This window comes from Manacus vitellinus, unplaced genomic scaffold, assembly GCF_001715985.3.
Source record: "Manacus vitellinus isolate BGI_N305 unplaced genomic scaffold, ASM171598v3 scaffold_2_pilon, whole genome shotgun sequence".
Lineage (NCBI taxonomy): Eukaryota > Metazoa > Chordata > Aves > Passeriformes > Pipridae > Manacus > Manacus vitellinus.
This window is the reverse complement of record NW_021940208.1, coordinates 6,833,639-6,853,764: the sequence shown is the minus strand read 5'-3', so window position 1 is coordinate 6,853,764 and position 20,126 is coordinate 6,833,639. Positions and strand designations below refer to the sequence as shown.

Here is a 20,126-nt window from a genome sequence, read left to right as displayed (position 1 = left end):
GTAAACAAAAAAACCTCCACCTTTCCTTCACTCTCCTCAAGTTTAAGTTACTTAGTTCTAGGGCAAATTTCTTTTAATGCTACATCAAAGCTATTTCCTGAAGTTTGCTTATGCTTTGGTTAATTTATTTACCTCCTTCAGGCTTCTAAATGGGGACAGTGAGGTAACAGTGACATGAAACCCAGCTGCATGTGCTCTACCAGCCAATAGTAAGAGAGGGAGACGAAACAGCTCCTCAAACCATTGTGGGAACTCAGCTCATTTTAGCTACTGCTAATTATTTCAGTGCTATGATCTGAAAGTAGTAGGGAAGAAGTCCAGAAAATAGGAACCAGAACTGTAAAAGCAACATTTGCCAAGCTTTCAGATATTAAAGGTCTAAAATAACTTGGTGCAACAACAAAACCCCCTGCTTTTGGAAATCTGTTTTACTCACCCAGACTGGAATACAACATGAGTTTCTGGGCACAGAATGAGAATGCTTCTCGTGTCTTTCCAGGAAAAAACTGTTTTGTTGTACAACAGCATGCAAATGGATGTCTGAGTCTTCCAAGCTGGTTTCTCTGAGAACCCTTAAACATTCCTGTCCTTCTGAAAAGCTTTGCTCTGGCTCCTTTATATTCATATTGCACTGAGAATCCAGCTCCACGGCATTATTTACTTCATGTACAGGAACTGATTTTTCAGGAAGCTTCACATGCTTCTTATCAAATTCCTCCAAAGGTAATTTTTCTGAAGACACAGTCTCTTTTAATAAGTGTGGAGAACAAGTTTCATCCATTGTAACTGGTGTGGTATCTACTCGATAAAGTGATTTTTGCTCTTCCAGTGGAATCAGATTTTCATTTCGCAGACCTTCCACTGAACACTGGAGGCTAATACCTTCCATACTTCTTGACAGTTCTTCATATTCTCTTGCAGGTGAAACACAGTTCTCATGGCCCCCATCTTCAGTTCCAGGGGCTTGCTCAAAAGATCTCTGTAACGCAGCCCTACAATCCACTGGCTGATCAGTATTCTGAGAGATATCACTCAGCGCAGATTCTATTTGAAGAGGGTGAAAAGATTCTTCAGATCCTGTTTTGAAAATTGTCAGAAGTCAAACTGCTTGCTAACAAAACAGAATTTTCACTTTAAAAGTCTCCCCATAATAAGACTTTTCAGTAATGTATAACAAAAATTCTAGTAAATAGGAAGAAATATTTTGTTTAAAAAAATCTGCTTAAGTTTCCTCAAACATAGTACCATTAACATTAGAGAAAATTATTCCATCACTGTACACAAAATTTTGAGAAACAATACTTTTTGTTGCTTCTTAGAATATGTTTAGGGATGGACTTTGTGATGGTGGTGACATAATGACAACCATACATTTTACAACTTATACTCTGTAAAAGGAAGTCCTTCGAGTCCCTTTTGCACCTCCAACAAAGTCTCTAAACCACAAAGAAAACAATCCAAAATGCCATTACAGAAACTTTCAAAGTAGAAGCCAACATTGAAATTGGAATAAGGACTGCTGTTCCTACAAGTTACAGCACTGCACCCTAAATTACCTTCCTTGAACTGACAACCCAAAATGCTTTTTACTTGCTTAGCCTGTTGCTTATGTTATTTTTTTCCATACTTCTAAAGCACAACAGTAATTAGTTTGGGATCATAAAAACACATAAGAGATGGGGAGATATTGCAGTTAAGACTCAAAGTATAAAGATTCTTTCTATAAGCAATTTAGAAATAGAGTGTTTTGAAGTTAGAAGGGAGCTTCCTAAATCCTAGTTGCTGTGACCACAGTCACAAAGTCTTTAAGTGTAAACTTCTTTTAGCATCTTTTATTACTTTCCTTTTTTCTTGTACCAGCAACTGCCAGCTAGAGAGAAAGAAAAGCATAATAGCTACTGAGTACTTGCTTGCAGCTTTAAACATGAATAGTGTGTGTCCAAAAATTTTAAGTGTATATATATATATATGCAAATCACAAACATAATTGAGCAGCAATGTTTACATTGTAAATACATCTATTTATTACTTAAGATATTGTGCTACATTTCCTGTTACTTTAAGGTACTCCAACAGAAAGCTGAAAAACACTGAAAATACCTGATTCTTGGCAAATAATGTTTTATGAAATATTTAGTTTGCTACTAGTTCCCTTTGGAATTTCAGATTGGTCCTTTTCTTTAGAATACATGAAATACCAAGTTAAATTCAACTGCAAAACATTAAAAAAATATTTTTTCCTGCTATGAGCTACAGTTAATGTAATGCTGCTCTGCAACCATAAACTTTTAATCTACTAAGTTAATTACAACATTATCACTTAAAAGCTCCTTTCTTCTTTTCTTGTCCCTCCCCCTTACTCTGTAGAGAGATAAAGCAATTCTATAATCAGAGCAAGATTAGAAAATTAAATTGTGGGAAAAGAAAATTAAATTTATATACGTAATGTATATAAAAGACAAATGATTAATTTCAGGGACTCTAGCACATGCACCTCATAAAATTTTTATCAATTTTCGGAACTTCCTTAATTCCTCAAACTTAAAAAGTAATGGATATGCATGAACAAACATCTGGAAAAGGACTTAAGCTGACAGTTTCAGCCAGAGTTGATATTTCTTCACTAACATAATTACTGCAGAAGGAATAAGTAACATAATATCCATTACAGGGACTTGAATAAGCAGGTCTGCTTTTGTACCAAAGTCGTAACTGCTGAGGAGATAAACTTCACAGAATTTAGGAGTTCTATCCATTAAAGGTAGTGGAAGAGACTGTGTGAGAGAGCAGCAGCAGAGTTAAGACATTTCCAAGCAGGACTGAGAGCAGCAAAGAGATCTGTCCCCGTTTCAACGTGGCAAACCCATCCAAAGGGTTGGTATTTACACATTACCAACACGCTGAATCTGAAAGCGCTGATCTGACTACACTGTACATACCTGGAATAAGATTTTCTGCAATGGACTCTTCTGATGGAATGTTGTTTAGCCTGTTTGTTTCAAGATAAGAAGGCAGACTGCTTCTTTGCACATTCAGACCAGTGTCTCCCACTTCTAGAAATGTAAGCATGTCTGGACTTTCTGTTGAAAATTTTGAAGTCTAGTGGTATTAAAAAAAAAAAATTTCTCAGAAATGTGAAGAATAAAAAGCTGAAGGTAGTATTCGATTTTTGGATCACATTTCTGCTACAACCAGCAAAACCACTTCCAAGCTCTACATATATCAAAAAATACACCTGTTTCTTCTAGATAAAACACAGCGTGGGGATTATATATTTAAATCTTACAAAAACCTTATGCTAAAGTATTTCCTCCACCAGTTTTTGTGTAGTACCTTGCTAAATTCTCTGCTGTCTTGTGAAATTCCATATTGAGAACACGATGATGATGTATCGAAGTCAACACTTGGTTCCAAAGGCTGAAAGAGATGGTGATGGAAGTTTGGAAAAGGTTTCTCTCTTTCTGGAAAACAAAGCTCAGCTGCTAGAGCTGTAAGAAAAAAGGTTATTTTAAAAACAAATACACATCACCCACACCCCCAAAACAACCCCCCTCAAAAAAAAGAAAAAGACCTCAAACAACAGTTGTATCTTTATGCAGTAAATAAAGCATGTTCTGCAGGTATACAAATAGTAGCTTGTAAAACCAAAACCCTTACAGCATTCAATTCTTCCACTCTGACACAATGCAAGTATAAAAAGCAGTAAGAAAGTGATACACTGATTCATTTTTTTTTTAATGAAAAGATTAAGTCCTTAAGTTCTCTGTTCAGCACTTGTGAGACTGCATCAGAAGTACTGTGGGTTTTTCAGTACAAAAATCAGTGACACAGCAGAGCAAGACCAATGAAGAGCCACAGGGATGATCAAAGGGTGGATGTACCACATGGATGTTCAAAGAAAAGCTGAATAACTGAGTTTGTTCAATCTTAAGAAAAGAATTGGGGGAAATGGCACAAAAATATCTGCTGCCTATTACCTCCTAAGAGACAGTATAGAGAATCCTAGAATCGTTTGGGCTGTATCACCTAGTTCCAATTCCCCTGCCATGGGCAAGGACACCTTCCACTACACAGGTTGCTCAGGGTCCCATCCAACCTGGCCCTGAACACTTCCAGGGACGGGGCATCCACAACTTCTCTGGGCAACCAGCTCCAGTGCCTCATCACCCTCAGAGTGATGAATTTCATCCTAATATCTAACTCAACTTAACCTCCTTCAGTTTAAGGAAAATGCAGTCAGTGTGCTTGAACATGTTCAGTGAAAGAAAAAGAGACAGACAAAGGAAATTTTGGTTGGATATAATAAAAAAATTAAAAAAAAGGAGGAAAAGAACAGTTATTAAAATGTTGCCCAGGGGGGTGTGGAATCTCTGTCCTTGGCAATATTCAGAACTTGCCTGGACAAGGCCTTAAGCAACCTAAGCTGGCTCTGCTATGAGCGGGAAGGAGAAGTTGGGCCACATAAACATAAGTCCTTCTGGTCTAGATTAATCTATAATTCTATGATTCCAGGTTTTCAAACATTCCAGGAAGAAGCAATTTGAATTAAAACACTAACATTATCGTCATGATAGCTAACAATGATGTTCTTAATTTTGTTACATTTTTCTAGAGAGCTCAGAACCCCCACCAATCTGTTAATCAGTGAGTGTTTCATCAACTGTGTGACCCCATGTGAATAATGAAGTATTATATATTATTTTTCTATCTTTCTGAAGTAAAAGTTGTGCATAAACAAGTAATAAAAATGGCACAGGTAGCAAAAAGCCAAGCCATGGTAGCAGGGGGCTGCACAGAACTGAGAGACACCTGATCAGACTATCTTGCTTTTCTGCACCAGATAATGCTTGATTAACATATATCTAACAAAGGATGAAGAACATCAGAGTATTAAATTCTTGCACATAGAATCCTCATTAACTTTAAAATGTAAGCCAAACATAAATAACAGAGACCAACATGTAACACCGAGTTAACTCCTCATTCTGTAGGATGAGAGCACAGCACATAAATGCTATAAAAAGCAAATACCTTGGAAACATGTATTGTCCTCTGAGTTCAAGTTCCCAGTATGTTTCCCCAAGACCTGCTGTGTCTGACTTTCTTTATAAAGGTGCATGTCTTCTTCAGACAGCCGAGTTTCAGATACTCCAGACAAATTCTCTTGCCTCAGTTGCAAGGTAAAAGACAGTGAGGAGTTCAAAGGACGGCTTGTTTCTCTCAAAATTCCACCTCCTGTACCATCAGAAGACAACCCTGAAATAATAAGTTAGATGTTCACAATTTTGCATATAAATCACTTACATGACATCATCTGAAAAGACACTGCTTAATATCCTGAAATATTCATAGAGTTCTAGGGTTTTGGTTTTTTAATTGTCTCCTGTCAATGCTCCTATAAATCTTACCACGCACTTTCACAAATACAAGTTGATCTAATTAGGTAGCAGCCAGTACAGCTTAGTGCTTTTACAGAATGTAGACTTAGGAAATACTGAAATTATAAAATCAGAAAAGAATTAATACTGTTATTTTATGCTAGCTAGCATAAAATAACCTGCTACTGCATATAAACATGTCAATCCTTCAATGTGATCTTGAATATCTTTATGACACTGTGCAAGAGTTTTATTCATGATTAAAGAGAAATTGCTTAATACCAACACAAGAAGTCTGAGGGATCAAGGCAACCAAAATCACGTTCCTAGTTACCGCACCAACCCTTCTTTGTTGCACAAAGCTATCAGAAAAGGCCATCACTAAGCACTGAGTGTACAGTGAAGACACAGCTAGACTTGAAAAATTTGTTCATGCAGCCAAATACCCAAAACTTCTGGTATTTTTCTTCCACAACTAAGAAACAATAGACAAGAAAAGCTACAAGAAAATGATCTTAGAATTTGGTGTCTTACATCAATGAAACACAGATTTGTCAAGTGACTTATGAAGTATATGTAATATCATTAGGGTTAAAATAAGACACTGAAATCTCAGGCTGTAAAAACTGTAGTCTTCAAATCTGATTTATAAACATAGAATAACTCATATACACACAGGTTGCTTAAGAAATCAGATGTCAGACTTACACAATATTAAGCCTTAAAGTAAATAAATCTACAGGTCACTATCTAATCACTTTCAAGCTCACTTCCATGTCCACAAGTAATAATGTCAGGAGCAACTAATATATTTATTATAAAGGAATTATTTTTGATCTTACAACAAGCTAACAAGATCAAGAGGCAGACTGCGAAAAAAAAAAGGGATAAGGTCATGTGTTTTTCAGAAAACTATTAAAGGTCAATATGGCATTCAAATGACATTTTCACAAATAAGTGATTAAGAATTACTATAGTGACAAGCAGATACTGGAACAATTCTCTTAACAGCAAGACAGAAGTCATAGCTCTGTAAGAATCCATGATATGTATTGATTAGTAAACTTCTATCAGTGTATCATTTGAAGATCATTTGAAAATAAAAATTGCCACTAGAAAACTGTTAGCATTACAGTTGCTTAATAAAACTCAAAATATCCTTTGCTAAAGCAGATGTATTATCATATTAAATTATAATAAAAGTAAAAAAACGTAAGCACTTAACAAAACATTCTGGTTATGCTCAACTCTGTAGGATGCATTAATAAACCTTAAATGAAGTTTGACACTAGCCTATTTCAGAAGAACGTGCAGTGAGTTAGACCCATTCTGCCATAAAATAAATAGAAAACACAATTTTCCTTTTACAAGAACAACAACAAACCCCAGACACTTACCAGGGCCAACAGGGCTTGCATCCAACATTTCACTAGTTGAAAAGCTCCCAGTGGAAATTGTTGAAGTTAAATCACAGGGTATTCCTTGTATGAAAGCCTCTGAAACTAGTAGTTCCTAGGATGACATAGCACACCTATTACGAAGTACTCAGATGTCCAGAATTAAAGCTTTAAACCCACACATTTTATTCTGAGCTCAGTTCAAGTGTAGAAGCCTTCATGTTTTGCACAGTCAGGCAAATAAAGATTCATCCTTGCTCAGTACAACACATTCACACCCCATGTCCCAGACACATCACTCCCAACAGCCCCCTCCCCTCAACACACACACACCCACCCACCCACACACACACACAGTTATAAAGCCTCTCAGGACAGCATACAAATCACGACACCTGGAAGATTGTTTTATCTTCTGGTGATCAGATTTGGCTATTTCTCATCACAGACCCACTTCAGTAGAATTGTAGATCTCAGAGGAACATATAAGCAAAACATCAAAAAATCAGGAATTTTACAAGTACTTGCAACACTGAGTCTTTTGCATACAAGTTACTGACTTAAAATTTAATTCTATGAAATTACACCAAAAATATGCAAAATACCCTAAAACATCATCTTCCTTAATTTTAAGGCAAGTTCTACAAAGTCACAAAGCAGAGAATGAGAGTTCTTGTATTTAAAAATTTTGAAGAATTAGATATGAACAGTTCTTCTGAAATTCTGACTTCAAATGTGCACTAAAAAATAAAAAAAATCTAAGAAACCCTTTTCCTACATTTTTCATTATATACTACCTTATACAAAATATATTACATTTAAAACATCTACATTTTAATGTACTTCTATATACACATGTAACACATAACATTTTTTAAATACTGTTTTTATTTCCTGACAAAATGACAGGATCTTTGGGTGAGGAAGCAGAAGGAGATTGGTGTTGATTTTGACAAGGCTTTTAACACTCACAATATTCTTTGGTCCCAGTTTGGATGTGGCAACCTGAATGGACAATAACAACTGGATGGATAATCAGGCTCGGAGGTCAGCGATTAAAGGGTTACACTCTACGTGGAGGTGGGGAACAAGTGGAGTACATAAGGTTCTGTCCAAGGACCTGTCCCCTGTAACACCCTTGGCAGTGACCCACAGGAGATGACACCATACTTTAATCAGGTCTCCAGATATGCTAAGGTGGGAGGACCAAGTCATACACTGAACAGCAGGGTTGGCATCTAGAACCACCTCGTGAGGCTGGACCTACAGGAATAGTGTGAAACTCAGCAAGGGCAAATGCAAAGTCCAGCACCTGGAAGGAAGAAGCTCATGCACCAGTCCCAGTTGGGGTCTATCTAAGGAGCAGCCTTGTGAAAAAGGGCCCAGGAGCCTCATCAGACAGCAAGCTGAGCGTAAGCCCACGGTGTGCCGACAGCAGAGGGGCAACAGACAGCATCTTGTGCTGTATGAGCAGGAACAGAGCCAGCAGATCCATCCCAGTAGTTACCCTTCTTTACTTGGTGTTTGTTATGCTGCTGCACCTAGAACACTGCACCTAATCTTATCCCCCCAATACGAGAAAGAAAGATTACATCACAAAATAAAGAGTGGGTTATGTTATATGATTACATTGATATGACCAACCGTATTATCAAGTGTGAATGATGGTCCAGAATATGTTTTAACTCCCTCTCCAACTTCAGCAGCAAGCACTGGTGAATCTTGAGACACTTGAGAATCCTGGGACTGGGCTGAACACAAACATAACAGAAGCAATAAGGAACAAAAAGAGCTTTTGAGTTCATAGTGAGCAATGTTTTGTGGCACACCAGAGGGCAGTAACACTCCACTGCTGCTTGTCTCACCCTTTGGGCCATCATTAACCACTTTCTTCTCACCTACAACACATTTTTTGCTCCACTGTACCACCAATTTCAGCAGAAATCTGTAGTTCTCCTTGACGAGCCTTCCTAAAATTTCTAACTACTTGGACTGCTCTCTGAAGAGCAGGCAAGAAGAGCTCAAAATTTATGCTCTGGCTTTGGAGAATGAAACGTGGCTTTGCTACTGTTACTGCAATCATTTCATTAGGGTGGGGGAAATCTTTTACAATATACTATTACAGTGATTACAAAGAAAAGCAGACATTCCAAGTAGATCAGTGAAATCAGAAACACTGAATTACTGAAGTACAGCATGACTATTACCACGGAACTGAATCACCTTTGCCATAATACTCTTACACATAAAAATAAGTAATATGAGTATGTGCAAAAAAGCACCACAGCAGCACCCCAAAAATGCAATTTCTGCATTCAGTGCTGACAAGCACCTTTAAAGTCTGATAACTCTATGATTGTAGATGAATTGTCACAAACAACTCTAAAATACGTATTCTTATTTCCAGAAATAATTTTCAAGAAAGAAGTGCTAAGTGTGAAACTGAAATGAAACTGAAGTGTTTTCTCCCAACTCTAAGAGGGCTGCTAGTGACAGAGACATGAAGATAATCACATCTGGAACACCACTCACGGGAACCACTAAGGATGAATAATGAGAGACCAGCATATTGATATGCAATGAAGGAGAACTGTGAAAGAGATGTATGTACCAAATCTAGTTACTAGTTTCAGGCTCACTTACTAAGGAAATTAGGCTTATGCCATCAAACTGTCCATTTCATCTGCTGGGTTACTCTGTAGTTCCCAATTACAATTTGGATTCTATTAGCCAGTTCTAACCAAACTGGATTGGAAAGAATATCAAATGTCCGAAGTTCCCAAAACTCATTTAATCATGCATTAGGGGCATAGTACAAGAGAGCAGTTTGGATCTTAGTCTCACTGGTGTCACTTATGACAACATCACTTTATCAGTTACCTGCCCTCTCTGGCTGCAACCAGCTGATTATTTTGTGGAGCACTTGTAACCACTCAGTACTGAGCACAGGGATTCATCCTTCCCTAACCACAGAAGTACAGAATCACAGAATGCTAAGGGGCTGGAAGGGACCTCGAAGAGCATCTAGTTTCAAATCCCCCTGCCATGAGCAGGGACACCTCCCACTAGACCAGGCTGCTCAAAGCCCCATCCAACCTGGTCTTGAACACTTCCAGGGACGGGGCATCCACAATTCTTCTGGAAAACCTGTTCTAATGTCTCACCATCCTCACAGTAAAGTCCTTAAGACATTTTACAATTCAAATATATCTCATCTAAATTTTGGAGGGTTGAAGTTATCTTTCTTCCTGGAAGACAGAAATACAGCTAATTATAAAAGTTTCTTTAAAAAATGCCTGTTACTCAAGGACAATCTCATATCAAAGAAAAGTCACCTGTGCTGATAAAGCATCCAAGAAGATTTACCAAGTTTACCTTTTTATCTTCAATGTTTACTTTGAAAAAACATGTGAGCAGTGATAGGATTTGTGCACATCTATTGGTTCTGTAATCATGAAAGCAGCGCAACTCCTAAGTTGTAGAGCCTTACATTATGTGGTCAAAGGTAGAAACCACCAAGAATACAACTTCAAAGAATAAGGTCAAAGATCACACACACAAAGCACTCATTTTCTCTCACTTTTAGAGACACAATTACACCTTGAAAACATGGGAAAACTGCAAACACGTCCTGGTTAGAATCAAGTAGCAAAAAAATGTTCAAAAAAACAAATAAAAAATAATCAAAGTTACTATCATAAACAACAACCTAAAATGCACCTTAAATTCTTCCTTCAGAAACTTTATATTTAAAGCACAAGGGACTGTAGATTTTCTTGCTGAAATACCACAACAGTTATTGAAAGTGTCACAGGGAGCCTCACAGCCTACAAATTATAAAGATATTACTGGCAGTTTGGTTGTTGAACTGCTCAAGAGAACAATCCTCTTACACAAAATTACAGAAAGCTTTGGGGTTTTTCTCTTTAAATATAGACATTCAAATAAAGTTTCCTAATCCTCTTACATAAACTATTGCACTGGTCATACAATACTCTCTAACGTAAAAAGACACTACACCAAGATATTTTATATTAATTCAAAAACAGTGGCTCTAGCAATGCTTCTACAACTTACTCAGAAAAATACAAGCCTTTTCTTCAAATATTGTTAAAGGACAAAATTCTTCAGTAATAATTTAAGTTTAAATATAGATATACTTCAAAAGGACTATTCAGAGAAACAAAAAAAGCAGCTGAAAGAAAATGAGCTTGGATGGAATTGGAAATGATGTCTCAACACAAACTAAATGAACAGTTAAAGATTAGGGGCAGTGGTGAAATTTCTAGCAAAACCAGATATGTACTACACAGCTGTACTGCTTGTAACACTGTGCATATAAATGCTGCCAAGTTTCTGAAAACTCCTCTGCAGCTCTAGTAATGTATTAATTCATTTTAAATGGATACTGAAAACTGTCCTGGACCATGCAACACTGTCACCTTGTACTCAGTTTCAAATTCCTTTAGTCAGGGTTTTACAAATTTTGTCTAACAGTTCCCAGCAAGTCGGGCATAGAATTTTTCAATTATAGTGACAATAAACTGCATTTCAATATGCAGTAAACTTGAAGAGAAGCAAGTTGCATTTGAAGAAGCATTGCAATTGAAAGTACTGGAGCCTTTGAGTTATAAGGCTGGAGAGACAAGCTAGATTTGTATAGACAGGGAAAAAACAGTAGGAAATAAAACCCTTGACATCTACTTGTTAGTCCAATCTCTTGACAAACTCAGTAGCCTGTTTTCTTTGTTTACCTAAGACTAGCCATCTTTGTCCCTTTATAAAGCCAATCAAGTTACCCATAACATGTTTAGTAGGTTTAAACATCCCCGTAACAAAATTATTTTGAACATTCCCAAACCACTTTAACAAAAGCTTTCTTGATAACTGAACAAACTGTTTTATTTCATGGAATCAGACTTTGTCACAGTTGGACACAGCCTATCCTCAAAGGTGTGATGTCCAATAAGAGCTCTTAATGAACAAATGGACAAGAACAGAGTTGAAGTAATCCTCACATTATTGCAGTATTTTTCCTTTTGACATACTCAGTGGAACATGTAAAAAGTGTATAGTGACTACCAGAAAAGCCAAGGCAGAATTGATTTGTCTGGAATTCAGGTAGATCAGACCCTTGAAAATTCCAAGTGTCTGGCTCAACTCCAGCACTGTGCTACTTTCACAAGCTGACAGTCAACACTAATGCATTGTAAGCTGGTAGACAGAACTTCCTAATAAAACAAGAGTTGCATATATAAAATAATTACCTCTCACTAAGCAGGGCAACAGGACACGAGGAAATGGAATGAAGCTGCATCAGGGCATTCAGACTGGACACTAGGAAAAGGTTTTTCATTCAGAGGGTAGCCAGTCACTAGCACAGGTTCCCCAGGGAACTGATCCCAGCACGAAGCCCAACAGAGTTCAAGGAGCAGTGGGACAATACTCTTAATCACATGGTTTAGTTTTAGGTAATCCTGTGAGGAGCAGGGAATTGGACTCAATGATCCTTATGGGTCCCTCTGAACTTGAGATATTCTACAATTCTCAATTTTCATGTCTGCCACACCTAATAGATTATTTTTTCAAAGTTGTATTTTGAGCTTGATGATGACCTCAGTCTTCTATTTTTTGTCTCAACTGTATTTTTAAGTAATTTCTTATATGCACTAATCTTTTAGTGGACATCTACATCATCACGTTAGCACTCCAGAGTTCTTTTTAAGCTTTAATTTCCTTTTTGTCAATACAGGGAATCACTGGGTACTGAATCAGGAACACCAGTGGTCTGTATGGTCTGCTCCCACCTGCTAACCTTTACAGACAATTCTACGAGTTGAAGATAAAAAGCACATGCCTTGGATAAGAAACTGTTGACTAGCAATGAACAGTACTGCAGTGCAGACTTGTTACTAGAATGGTAAAAAGTAAATAGTAAAAAAAGATAAAAAACTCATTCGTTCTGAGATGTGCTTATTGAAACATCCTTTTTTACACTTAAAATTCAACAGCATTTAAATAGCACTGCATGTCCTTTAAGTCAGGTCATATTCTACAAATAAACAGCAATAAAATCAGCACTGCTGAAAGGAATTCATGTAATCCCTTGAAGGAAGAGGATTTTCTCACCTGAATCATATGAAGTTTCAGCTGCCATCATCAGCAAATCTTGTAATAATCTCCCTGATGGTTTAGTTTGCCTTGAACTTCCATTAGAGGTTTGTTCCTCATAGTTTGTTATGCTCAAGGGTAACCTGCCCTCACAAAAAGTGGGACTGTAGCACTTCATATGAGCAAATTCCCCAATGGTTGAAACAGGGGAAGGTTCTCCACCAGCATAATCTGCTTTATCTGGATTTAAAATATTTGTAATCAGTTTAGGTATAGAAAGGAAGTGTTTTGCACTTAATGAGGAACATTAAGATGCACATTCTACGCTACAGAAACAACCAGCTGAATTTGTACGGTCTCCATTTTAACTAAATTAGCCCCATCAGGTCAGTAAACACTTCTGCATCACAGTCTAAGAATTATACAGGCTGAAAGATTATACAGGTCATACACTTATCAAAAAATAATTTCTAGCTCTTCCAAATTATTTCTTCCAAAAAAATTCAAACAAATTTTTCCACACAGCAAATCCATCAAAACTTTCAGTAATTTCTCCAAATCTAGAGGTATTAGAACTTCTCTGCTCTGGTTTAAAGATTTCTTTTCTCCCCAGCCCGGACCACATAACAGCCCTTTTCTGGTCACCCAATCCAATAAAAATCCCAACTTTTTACTACCTATCATGACTACTGGTTTGATAATACAGGAATTCATCACCTGTGGATTGTGATAATGGGATTATACTGCTAAGTGTAAGTTACTAAACCAAGAGCTTTTAAGAAAATAAATATATTCTTCAATCAAAACCTTCACCAACAAAACTTGCTGTCTAATCAAGATACCAAATTGGTCCAACAAGAAATAAATGTTTACATTTAGAAAACATCAGTTCGTTAATTAATGTTCCTTATGAAGAATTACAAAGACTGCATACAGACTGTAACAAATATATTTATAAAATGATAATTACTTGTGTAGTTGCTTTCCAAATTTTTTATAGTGTTTTGTAATAAAAAAAAACCCAAACACACACACACACACAAAAAAACCCCAAAAACAACCAACCAATTAACCAAAAAAACCCCCAAAACAACAACAACAACAACAACAACAACAAAAAGACCAAAACCAAAAAACCAAAAACAAACAAACAAACAAAAAAAAACCACAAAAAAGATGGTCTANTTCAAACAAATTTTTCCACACAGCAAATCCACCAAAACTTTCAGTAATTTCTCCAAATCTAGAGGTATTACAACTTCTCTGCTCTGGTTTAAAGATTTCTTTTCTCCCCAGCCCGGACCACACAACAGCCCTTTTCTGGCCACCCAATCCAATAAAAATCCCAACTTTTTACTACCTATCATGACTAATGGTTTGATAATATAGGAATTCATCACCTGTGGATTGCAATAATGGGATTATACTGCTAAGTATAAGTTACTAAACCAAGAGCTTTTAAGAAAATAAATATATTCTTCAATCAAAACCTTCACCAACAAAACTTGCTGTCTAATAAAGATACCAAAATGGTCCAACAAGAAATAAATGTTTACATTTAGAAAACATCAGTTTGTTAATTTATGTTCCTTATGAAGAATTACAAAGACTGCATACAGACTGTAACAAATATATTTATAAAATGATAATTGCTTGTGTAGTTGCTCTCCAAATTTTTTATAGTGTTTTGTAATAAAAAAAACCCCAAACACACGCACACACAAAAAACCCCCAAAACAACCAACCAACTAACCAAAAAAAAGTCCCAAAACAACAACAACAACAAAAAAACCAAAAAAGATGGTCTAAAAATTTCTGTAGAAACTTGATACTAAACTCCTTATTTGAAAAACTTCACAGTCACTTTCTTGGTATGCTCAAAAGCTAAACCTTTAAACGCTATCCACCAACTTCAGCTATTATTTCATAATCAATCATCTCACAGATTCTTCAGGAAAGATTAAATTCCTCCAATCTACTTCTTGTAGATTATTACATATTTTATATATTACCTGCAAAAGAAAGGTTGCAACTCTTCGGTGTGTCTATCTCTGGTATAATACTAAGTTCATGTTGTTCCAAACCAAGCCCTAACTTGACTCTTGTCACAGGTGGTTTGGAAGATCTCCATTTCTGTTCTCTACAGAGAATTTTCTCAGATTGTTCTGTAAAACAAAGTTTTGTATGTTGCAATTAGATAGAGAGATATAAAATTAACTCGGGGAAATTGAAGAAAACTCCATCTGAGCTGTAAAGTGATAAAAATTGTAATAGAATATAACATACAGCCTTACCAGTTTGCTCAACTGGACCAATGCACTGCGAAATCATTTCACTTCCATGAAATTTACTCCTGCTGCAGTTTTCTTGCTGGTAGTTTTCTGAGACTTTGAAAAAGTCAGTTCTATTAATCCAGTCAGGTTTTTGTGCCTCTGTGATTTCTTCATTTGAGCATATATGTCTCACCTTAGAAGGGCAGGAGGCAAATGTATGTAAGATTATATTTATATTCATTTATCAAACAAGAATTTTCTTGTGTGTGTATTCCATGCAGAATAATATTGAACATGTTGAGAAAGTAGTTCAAGTATGCAAGATACCAGACAGATTTGCTTAGCTCACAGAAACATTTGGATGTATAGGTATTTTACTTAGCTCTACAAACCTAATGTGCTAAAGCCCAATTATTTACATTTTCAAGACCTTTGTTAGGTTAGATCAGAATACCCAGCATTTTTAATAGGAACAATTTCTGAAAAGTCTGCTTTTAGTTTTTCAGCTCCTAAATTCATGAATTTTAGCTGCCTGGAGACTGAAAAATCAAAAGACAGGAAGTACAGGGAACAATTATTTTCCTAAAATACCTTCTGCTTAAAAAAAAACAACACAGGGGGAGGTAAAAGGAGGCTTTCTAGAAGCTCAAAAATAAACTTCGATTTTTCTTCAGTTACTGAGAAAAAGCAAAGTCAAGACTGCAGCTGCCAAACCAATTTCCTAGCGAGTACACACAAAGACGAGCTTTAAAAATAATTTATTCAAGATGCTTATGATATCCTTTCAGGTATTGCTTAAGTATTTTTAATACAAGAGCTGCTTTTCACACAGAGCTGCATTTATAGAGATGAAGACTGTACCTGCAGATATTTCGGACAATCTAACAATTTCAACAGGCATTATGTTCAGAGACCAAGCACAGGCATTCTTAGTATTTGTCAGACTGAACAAAACTGTGCTCTTGGGGCTTACAGAGAAGAACTACTGATTAAAAATCACAAGTCCTAATTAAAATTTTGATTATGGTAAATCACCTAAAACTATCAAGACTCCATGGGATACTTTGCTAATTGCTAGCATTCACTCCTAAGCTTGATCACCTACTGGATGATTCCCCATGCAAAGCATTTATAAAGTTTACCTGCTTGTTCAAAAATTCTTTCAAAGCCTCTTGCTGTCTCTGCATCTGTTCCTTCAATTTATCTTGCTTCTGTAAAAGTACTTGTTCTTGCATTTTCTGTCTAGAAAGAAGAGCTTCTCTTTGTGCATCTAGCTTCTCTTGCAAGTCTTTCAAATACTTTTGCTGAGCTTGGATGCTTTCTGATGAGGCCAACACTCTGTCCCTTAAATTCAGTATACTAGAGTAATTTAACAAAGATGCATCTCCCGATTTTGATATCAACAATTCCTCAACACTTTGGGCTTTAGATTCTTCATGTGCTAAAGTCACAGGTTGAGAAAGACTGAAGGGTTGTTCAGGGCTTGTTTTGCTGGTGCTCTCTACAGATCCCTGCTGACAGGCCAAAGAATCAACTGAGGCTGTCTGAACTATACAAGATCCCTTTGTTGCTGGTATGAGGGGTATCTTAAGAGGAGGCTCTTCTCCAGCTTCTATCTCTGTTTGATGATAAGGTATCTTCTGAGAAGACTCTTTTAAGTGTACTGTTTCTGGAGACTCCAAGGAACCTTCTGCAGGCAACAAAAATCTAACATGTTGTTGTCGGTGTGCTTCTAGTTGTGTTCTGATTGCACTGACATCTTTTGTGACTGACCCTGGAGGCAACTGGAACTGAGATGGTTCTGTGATGTGATTACTGGAGGTTTTGAACATTCCCCCTTGTTCCTGTGAAGGACAGTAACACGGCAAGTGAAACTCTCTGTGCTTCAGTTTTGATGCTTCTGGAAACTGCACAGGTTTGCCAGGACAAATATTATGTGTTTGCTCTTCTTGTTTCCGTGAAGATGGTTTTTCCAACACATGCAATGTTCCTGAAAGTGCTGGTAATGATCGCGCATATTCTTGGGCATTAACTTGTTCCAATGCCTGGTACTGCGCTGGCGGCACTCTTTGCCTCTGTAGGAGTGGTTCTGAGACAGGCTTTAAATTAATTGATTTTGTTTCCACTGAGCTCGAAGGTGTTGCAGAAGGAAACGAGTACCTGTGCTTCAGTGTATTCTGATACTCCTGTAGCTGCTTTCTAGCTGCTTCAATAGTCCGTTTGTGCAGCCTCAATAGAAAGACAACATGAATCTTTTCAGAGTGATGTAAAAAGAAACATCAATTTCAATAATTAAAGAAATTCAAATTACTTTGAAACAGGTTTACATTTCATAATGGCATTTATTTACCTATTTTGCTGTAGGAGACGTTGTTGAAAGTCACGAACCATCTGTAAATGGCTGTCTTCTCTAGGACTCCTAATTTCTGATACAGTGGTATTTCCAGTCTAATCAAAATAAAGTAATTATAATTTTAATTTAATTTTGCACATACACAACTAACTCACAGAAGTCTATTACAGGAACAACCTTAAGCTGTATGTTCTTTCTCTTAAGTTTACAGAAGCCACTCTGTATCACCACTTGAAATCAGTGAGATTTCAGCCTGAGGCAATGAAACTAAAGGAGTTCCTGGAACAGATGGCCTACAGTTACAGTCTCTCTTGGCAAGTTGAGCATACACCATCAAAGCCAAGGTGCTCGCAGCAACTTAGCTCAGAGATAAATGTATCCAGCAAACTCAGGGAGCAACAATCCAATAGAGCTGCACTGCCAAGGCAATCAGGTTCTCAGAGGAGTACAGGTTGTGCAAATGATTCAAGCTTTTCTATTAAAAAAATTACCTTCCTTCAACATCCCCCATAAATTCCTCTCCTGTAAGTATCTGCTTGAGATTTAGACAGACAAAAACATACAGATAGATTTTTTTAGTCCTTTTCTTTCATTATGATTTCTTTTTTCCTTCTTGAAAAAGATTATGACTACATGCATAATTATTATGTGACTCTATTTATATTGTACTAATAGGTATTTTAAACACATAGGCTGCCCCTGGGACTATGCATAGGTAATACAGTAGTCAAAGTCACAGAATCATAGAATATCCTGAGTGCAAGGGACCCACAAGGTCAGCAAAGTCCAACTTCTGGCTCTGCACAGGATAGATAGCCCAAGAGTCACACCATGTGCCTGAGAGCATTGTCCAAACGCTTCTTAACTCTGTCAGGCTTGGTGCTCTGACCACTTGTCTGGGGAGCCTGTTCCAGTGCCCAACCACCCTCTGGGTTAAGAACATTTTTCATACTATATAACCTAAACCTCCCCTGACACAGATTCATGCCACTCCCTCAGATCCAGTGATACCATGTGAAATACAAGCCTCTAGGTTAGAAAAAGAAGCTTTAATATGTACAAATTTCTGTTACAGTCTAAGAAATAAAAACTCTCTTAGTTGACATAATTTAAAATTGGCAAATAGTGTTCTTGATTTTTATTATAATAATAACTAAAAACCTACAAACAATTTTCTACAACTCTTCACCTTATGTTCCACTTGGTTTTGCTGATCTGTAGAAGGAAGACTGTGGCTTTGTATCAGCTGACCTTGCTCTTCCTCTTCTTTTTTTTTCCTAGTCTCCTCCATGCAGGATTGCATTTGGATCTTCAGAAAATCAGCCTCCAGGCGTGCTTTCTCTTCTTCGATTTGTTTAAGCAAGGCCAGCTGCTCCTGTTTCTGTTGCTCTATTTTCTCATGCTATTGAAAAGAAAAACGAGGGTGAATCTCTAGAACAGAATGACAAAGAAATCAGACCCCTCATACACATCATCACGCACAACTTTGTTCCAAATTACAACAGAAATTCTACTGCTTGTGAAAGGCAATTCCAAATTGCAAGAGGCCTTTAAAAGTAGTTCCAAAGTTTACAAGAATGATTTTATTTTACTGGCTCAATATTTTTAACAGTCCCTGAATCCTCAAATTAACAGAATAGATAAAATCAGAATCTAACCATTCAAGATACATTATGATTTTCCAGAGACTACAAAAGAGGTCCTTTTCTTAAATTGACTTCAGAAATCTATTTTGCATTGTACAGAGCTTTTCATCACGTTTAAGTGTGTTAATTCAAGCCTTACAAAACTTCTGAAATAGCTTTGAGAGCACTCCATAAACCTCTGAAGTAGTTTGTTTATTTTGAATATTATTTATTCTCTTTCCATGTACCTATCGGCTACAATTCACTTAGATCCATGCAGAGCAACAGCATATATGCTTTTAGAGTGGAAGCAAAGAAAAATTTCAAAGCACTGGCAAAGATGAAACGGACAACAGCCTTTAATGAGCCAGTCTGAAGAGGGACATCAGGAAGAGGAATGCGGGGAAAAGCTGGACCTGAGAACAGTTAATGTGGACACAGTAAGACACCTGATCAGGTACAAAGGGGGAGCAAACGAATGTTAAAGAAAGTAGCCACAGTTTCATAGAGGATTTGCGGTTGGTTTTTTTTTTCCAAAATATTACTATTTTGTCAAATTTTCATTTCCTTTACTTCTGAACTTAAAACTCTACAATTTAACTCTGCACTAAGACCTAAATTTCAACTTTTAATTGATAAACCACCATATAGTGGTTGGTAGGTCTCTAGGGGTACAACAAAAATGAAAATATGATACATATAATGAAATAGTACCCGAAGTTATTATTTTCTAAATATAATAAATGTATCGTTTCCAGAGACACAAAAAGCTTTCTGCATTTGTCTCCTAGTTAATTTTTAAAATAATGACTCAAGGTTTGTATGTTTTTCCTGCTAGTATAAACACAATCCCTTAGACTTTCCTGCAGTATTACACAGAGTTAGTAAAGTTTTCAGTTGTGTATTGTTGACTATATCCTCCCTTTATAAAGCAAAGGTATTAATGTACAATTGGGATTCTCATTTAACCACAAGGTTACATATCTTGC

At 36.8% G+C, this 20,126-nt stretch overlaps 1 protein-coding gene and 1 non-coding gene across 9 annotated transcripts in view; both read right to left on the bottom strand.

The window, feature by feature from the left end:
• Positions 1-20,126, bottom strand: part of CEP295 (centrosomal protein 295) — a 42,282-nt gene that overhangs the window by 5,200 nt on the left and 16,956 nt on the right. For 6 of the 8 annotated variants that reach the window (XM_029960953.1, XM_029960951.1, XM_029960948.1 and 3 more), the window contains 12 exons: positions 18,702-18,914; positions 17,510-17,607; positions 16,302-17,388; positions 15,181-15,352; positions 14,899-15,051; positions 12,905-13,126; positions 8,420-8,526; positions 6,776-6,890; positions 5,032-5,256; positions 3,334-3,488; positions 2,940-3,099; positions 437-1,077 (listed from right to left, as the gene is read on the bottom strand). In XM_029960953.1, the coding sequence (XP_029816813.1) occupies positions 437-1,077; positions 2,940-3,099; positions 3,334-3,488; positions 5,032-5,256; positions 6,776-6,890; positions 8,420-8,526; positions 12,905-13,126; positions 14,899-15,051; positions 15,181-15,352; positions 16,302-17,388; positions 17,510-17,607; positions 18,702-18,914 (3,348 nt within the window). The remainder of the gene's footprint in view (positions 1-436; positions 1,078-2,939; positions 3,100-3,333; positions 3,489-5,031; positions 5,257-6,775; positions 6,891-8,419; positions 8,527-12,904; positions 13,127-14,898; positions 15,052-15,180; positions 15,353-16,301; positions 17,389-17,509; positions 17,608-18,701; positions 18,915-20,126) is intronic. The other 2 variants (XM_029960950.1, XM_029960952.1) reach the window with 2 other exon arrangements.
• On the bottom strand, positions 7,143-7,226 carry LOC112841045. The gene has a single exon (XR_003212689.1). It is a non-coding gene; the product is annotated as a small nucleolar RNA U2-19 (small nucleolar RNA).